Source organism: the organism of the source record quoted next, unplaced genomic scaffold (assembly GCF_019419815.1).
Source record: "Pyrus x bretschneideri cultivar Hongxiangsu unplaced genomic scaffold, Pyrus_bretschneideri_v1 Contig14, whole genome shotgun sequence".
In the NCBI taxonomy this organism is placed as follows: Eukaryota; Viridiplantae; Streptophyta; class Magnoliopsida; order Rosales; family Rosaceae; genus Pyrus; species Pyrus x bretschneideri.
This window is the reverse complement of record NW_025999435.1, coordinates 4,412,535-4,418,162: the sequence shown is the minus strand read 5'-3', so window position 1 is coordinate 4,418,162 and position 5,628 is coordinate 4,412,535. Positions and strand designations below refer to the sequence as shown.

Sequence of the window (5,628 nt, the reverse complement as noted above, 5' to 3'; positions counted from 1 at the left end):
ACATACATACACACACATATATGCACACATATGCACACACACGCGCACGCACACACACACATGTATATATACATGTGTGTGTGTGTCATAACCTAATGAGTTATGGCCATCATAAGCTCGGATCCTTATGCATCAATATTGCCTTAATTAAGCCTAAAAAATGGGGAAATCACTTTGGCCTAGATTTCCTGTTTTCATTAAACCCTTGAACAACAGAGATGTTTGGTTAACATTCTTTCTTCTCAATAACATTTCCAAGTATTCTTAATAACATGACATGTTTGATCTATTATTTCAAAGTTTAGTTATTTAAAATGTAAATTAAACCTGCCATGTCAGATTCAATCTCATCCGTTGATAGTGATCCAATGGCCTAATAGTTGTGTCTAAACTTATGTCTAAAACTAACCAGGGCACCTCACCTCAACTGGTTTCTATGTGTAATGCCTCTCTCTGTAAGGCAACTTGGATTCTACTTGCATGGTTTCTTTGATTAGCTTGTAAATTGTAAGCCACTGATCCAGATGATGCTCCTTAGGGTGTCCGGCCGTGTAAGCAGAGCAATCAAACTCCGGTCAAAGGGGCGTCGGTTAATACCCTTCGTTGTTGTCATTGCGCTTGAATGCTATCTAACAGAATCCTTATGCTTCATCTATTTTCTCCTTTGTTTTCTTCGACACTTGAAACAATCTGTACACGGAGATGTGTTTTTACTTGAATAACTTGCTTGCAGCTTGCTAGGTGATACTTTCAGGTCTTCCACTAGTACTTGGCGAAGCTTCTCGTTCTCCTCCGCGAGCTCTTCAATGACTTGCTGGTGTTTCAATATCTGACGCATAGGCAATTTCAGTTTGCCATTTTGATTTATATAAATAAATAAAAAGCAAAGGTAACAAACAGCGATACTAGACATTACCATTTGAAGGATTTTTTTCCTCCGACCTCACGCATCCAGCCTACACAGGTAAAATCAAGAATTAGATTAACCACAATAAACATTAGAACACGAGGGATCAGCTCAGGTGCGAAAACTACCACTCAACCACCAACATGAGAGAGAGAGAGAGTAATGAATCATGGGAACATAGGTCGTTGGAGAGTTCAGTTGAACTGTCCGTCAAATGCACATATGCAGTTCTACACTTTTGAACATTCTCTTAGGCAGATAAGTAATTACAATAGCACTTATATCGTCATTAAGTAAAACTTTCACAGAAACCACAGCTCTAGGGATTATTGTTAGAACTAAACCCAACTAGTGACTGTTATACTGCATACACTAGCACGTATGCAGTTTAAGTCGTTAGAAGTGTATTAAACCTCTGATGATTGTAAAATCATAAATAATCTTCTAAGTAAGCAAACTTACGAATAAACATGTTCTATGTGTTACATACCCCTTCATTCTGTTCACTGTCCTTTCCCTTCAGAAGTGGATTCTGAAAACTGCTGAGAACATTTTCTATTCGACTACCAAAAGGTGTATCAACTGGAGAACCAGCACCTGTTACGTCCATATCCAGGCAAGCCTTGAGATGTGTAGTCTGTTAGTTTTGTTGACAACTGCGTGTTACTTCCCATTTTATTTTGGCTCAGGTCATTTAAAGTTCCCATGGCACCTTGCAAGGAACTTGGGAGGGCAGCTTGACCAATGGGTAAATTGGGAAAAATCCCAAACTTCATCATCATCTTTGTCATACCTTGCTAGAGAATACAGAGTTCTATGCATCAGTAGCCTGTAAAAGGCAACAACACCTGACAAGAGAAACTAATACTTACTACAAAACGAAATTGAATTTGCTGCAACAGTCCTGGCTTCGGAGCAAGGCCTGCAATCGGCAGTCAATAATTCAGCTATTGAAAACAAACATTGTTATCCAGAAAAATATAATTTCATGACATATTGCTCATGAAAGTGTACTACTAAAACATGAAGAGCAAATTTCTTTACATTACAAAATTTTGAAATAGAAATTCGGCGACACATAGCCCACAAAATTTTCTGATAGAAATTAGGCGACACAAGCACCAGCTATCAGAATGCATTTCATGAACTCAAACTGCTTGACAACCATAGGTTTCACCAGGAACATGTAAACATTAGTCTCCATAATAGTGCATCAGAAAATGGAAAAACATGAAGCAGAACATATTACTGAACATCATTGAAACACATGAAATGACATACCAACTCCAAAACCATGGCCAATACCAACTCCACATCCAATCCCTGCTTCAATGTTCTTGGCTCCCACCTTCCTCAACTGGAAAACGAGAAACAGGGATAGAGAACGGGGAAGTCTGTAAGTATACGACTCATTTGATCTTTCCCTTTTCATGGCAATGACAGGGACACTCAGAGAACTGAAAAAAAGAAAAGACGAATATATTTGACTTACAGTGTTGTTTACATGCCTGCTAACACCAGATAATGCATCAGTGGCACCTCTTGTAGCACCCATGACTTGATTCAGTGCTGGTATTGCACCTGCTACATGGTAACAGCCAACAGTAGCAATATCAGCCCTTCAATGCACTTCATAGAATAAAAACTAAACAAAAATATATAAAATTTAGAACAATGCACTAAATTTTCTAAGGATGAGTAAAAGCCAACAGTAGCAATATCAGCCCTTCAATGATTAGTTGCAGAGATCTAAAATAATCTAGGGGGCAGTGAGTCTATATATTTTTTTGTCTTTGTTTGATTCCCAAAATAATTTGGAGGGGATACGCCTCCCTGAATTCAAACAGGGTTACAGGATTAAGGAGATGTACAGGTTTTCAGAAATTACATGCAATTCTAGTCTACCTATCCGATTAATGTTAACTTTCTCATACAACTCTGGTTGCACATTTTGATATAATCCTCATTTGTCCTGGAGTTTGTATTTTGATCGGTACACCATACAAGAGTTAGCAATTCCAGGACAACCTTAAAATATGCCAGCTTCCTTTTTAAGGGCTAAGGGAACCTTGTTTAAAAAGAGCTAGTAGTAGGCAACTCAAAATAAAATTTTCCAGCAGATCATGGACACGGACTCTTATTCCTCTAAACACAATCACCTGTCTCTCCCTACCGGTTCAGCATACGCAACTTTACCATTCCATAGTTACTTAGGCAACAATTAAAGAAGTCTTATAACTCGTCACTACCAGATAAGTACCAGAGGACCACATAAACACCAATCCAAACCAACTTCCCTGCAGAGTACCTAAAACTTCCTTAAGATTTAAGAACACCGTTGTTTTCATAACGAAGCAATCATTATTGATTAATCCCCCTAGAAACTGAAGCAACTGCAATGGATGACAACGAAAAACCGGCTTCAATATTTCAAGATACTAAATGCTAATAGCCTGGTAGTTTAACAATGATGGAATAACTCGTTTTTTTTGAATGCAACCAAGTTCAAAAATGAATTTGTAGAGCAAAATAAAGTGAAGTCAATTTCCAGGGGAAGATTCAAAACAACTTGTGATTACACATTGATAAAGACAACTTCGTAGAAATTCCTACATTTTCTCAGCAACCAAACAGACCCAACTTCTGAAAACAATCAACAAATGCAATGCAGAGAAATTGGGAAGTAATACATGGTTTCTTAGCAACTTGTGTCTGATGGGTTTCACCATTTTTGGGTTTGAAGAGCCGCCCCAAGTCCATCTTCCATATGAAATTAGATTTGAGAGAGAAGCTGTACGTGTCCGAGAGAGAGAGAGTACCTAGATTTATAGGGCGGCCAACTCCGATACCAACACCGCAGCCTACGCCAAAGCCCGTAAATACTTGACCCAGTTTCAAAGTAAAAGGATTCTTGATTCGGATTCCCCCCACTTGGCCTTCTCTCATTGGCCACCACCACAACGCCACTCTTACTACTACTGCTGCCCTCCATTTCTCGACAAGCTTCTCTCTCTCCTTTTCAAAAGCCAAAGCTCTCTCTCTCTCTCTCTCTTCAATAGCTAAAGCCTCTCATCTCTCTCTTCAAAAGCTAAAGCTTCGCGCTTCTCTCTCTCTCAAACTTTATTTGTTCAGAAAGTTCCCACCTTGCTTGCTCTGAACTGCAAGTCGGCAATCATTACGTACAAGGAGGCAAAGTGATGAGCTTTGCTTCTTTGCCTACCAGAATGTGTGTAAACTTAGGCCGGCAATCATTTGGATGGTCTGGATTGACTTCAGAGAATCGAACGGCTGGAAAAAATAAAGAAAAGTTGAAGTTTTGAGAAGTAGAAACGATGACGACTTACAAGGACTTGGCAGAACGAACCCAAAAACGACTTGCTGCTTGGAAAGCTCACACACTCTCACTAGCAAGGCAGAAAGTGAACTGGAAACATTAGTTGAACTCTGCCATGCTTGCTAAGAATTCTTGGAGGGTGATTCAACAGGATGATGGACTTTGGGTGCATTAGTTATGTGATAAATATATAGTTGGACAGAATAAACATTTGTTTATAAATACTGCTCTGTGGAAGGGCGCTAATGTTACTTGGAAATGCTTCATTGATGGTGCTCAGTTGTTGGAAAAAACTTTGGTTTGGCGTATCGGATCTGGTGAGAATATTAAATTTTGGACTGACTACTGGTCAAATTGTTGGCCTCTTCTAAAATTTTCTCTTCAACGACTGCTGCCAACTATGCTTACGTCTTATATGGCTGATTTTTGCTATGGTGGGAATTGGGATACAAAACATTTGCTCTATTTCTTTCCTAAAATAATTGTGGATAAAATTCTAAACAAGTTAGATGGGGTTGGCTACGGATCCTTCATGCAGCAGATGTGATGGTGATTTGAATCAATTATTCATGTCTTCAGAGATTGCTCCTCTGTTGTTAAGGTTTGGAGAAGTTTCCATGTTCTTGATCAATTTTTTACTAATGCGTGTTCTAGTAATTGGCTCCAGAATAATCTTTCTTCTAGAATATTAGTCTTGGATAATTTGGAATGGAGACCTATTTTTTGCATCACTTCTTGGTTCTTGTGGCACTGGCGAAACAAAAGTGTTTTTGACTAGGATTTGCTCTCCCTAATGATCCAAATCTGTTATTATTACTACTTAAAAGATTGGCTTCTGGCGAAGATGGTTTTCTCCATAAAGCTCCTTCGAACACATGCTTTTTTTTCATTGGGAACCTCGTCTTGACGGTTTGGTAAAGCTTAATGTTAAAGGGTGTTGCAAGGGGAGACCAATTTCATTGGTACTGGCGGTGTCCGAAGAAACTCGTTGGGGGCACTGGGGTTTCTGGCTTTTTGCGCTAATCTTGGTCGATGTGAGATTCTTTGTGCTAAAGTTTAGGGTATTTTAATTAAGCTGCGACTTGCATGGAATAATGGAATTAAGAAAATTATGGTGGAATCTGATTGTGCACTTGTAGTACTAGTTGATTTTAAATGTAAAAGTGGACAATCTCCCTTTGGGAAGTTTATTAATGAATTGTCATGCCCTTATGCACCAAAGTTGGTCTTGTATAATTCATTATATTTGTCATGAAAAGAATTTTGTTGCTGACAATTTAGCTCGTTTGGGTTTTGTCATGTAGTTTGGGTCTAAGCTTTTTTTAGCAATCGCCTCCTTCTTGTTGTCGGTTGCTGATTGCATGATATAATTAGGGTCTCGTGGCCT

At 38.9% G+C, this 5,628-nt stretch overlaps 1 protein-coding gene across 6 annotated transcripts; it reads right to left on the bottom strand.

Annotated features, from left to right (window-relative positions):
* Positions 1–221: 221 nt before the first annotated feature.
* LOC103966906 lies at positions 222–4,613 on the bottom strand. 6 transcript variants are annotated; one of them, XM_048579870.1, is made up of 8 exons: positions 4,252–4,587; positions 3,598–4,195; positions 2,400–2,491; positions 2,189–2,264; positions 1,780–1,829; positions 1,398–1,704; positions 917–956; positions 222–829 (listed from the first exon to the last, which is right to left on the bottom strand). In XM_048579870.1, the coding sequence occupies exons 2-6, from the start codon at positions 3,851–3,853 to the stop codon at positions 1,486–1,488; spliced, it is 693 nt and encodes a 230-aa protein (XP_048435827.1). In that variant the 5' UTR covers positions 3,854–4,195; positions 4,252–4,587; the 3' UTR covers positions 222–829; positions 917–956; positions 1,398–1,485. The 6 variants fall into 6 exon arrangements, with proteins under 6 accessions (XP_048435827.1, XP_048435828.1, XP_018507809.2 ...); XM_048579871.1 differs by having other exon boundaries at positions 3,727–4,589; XM_018652293.2 differs by having other exon boundaries at positions 2,400–2,488; positions 3,598–4,588.
* Between the last annotated feature and the right edge of the window lie 1,015 nt (positions 4,614–5,628).

Excerpts from the sequence above, each read along its gene's own strand:
- LOC103966906 (XM_048579869.1), bottom strand. The coding sequence starts at position 3,853 with ATGAGAGAAGGCCAAGTGGGGGGAATCCGAATCAAGAATCCTTTTACT. Across the intron at positions 2,492-3,597 it reads ACAAGTTGCTAAGAAACCAT|CAGGTGCAATACCAGCACTG; the intron begins GTATTACTTCCC and ends GTTACCATGTAG. Across the intron at positions 1,830-2,188 it reads TGGCCATGGTTTTGGAGTTG|GCCTTGCTCCGAAGCCAGGA; the intron begins GTATGTCATTTC and ends TGCCGATTGCAG.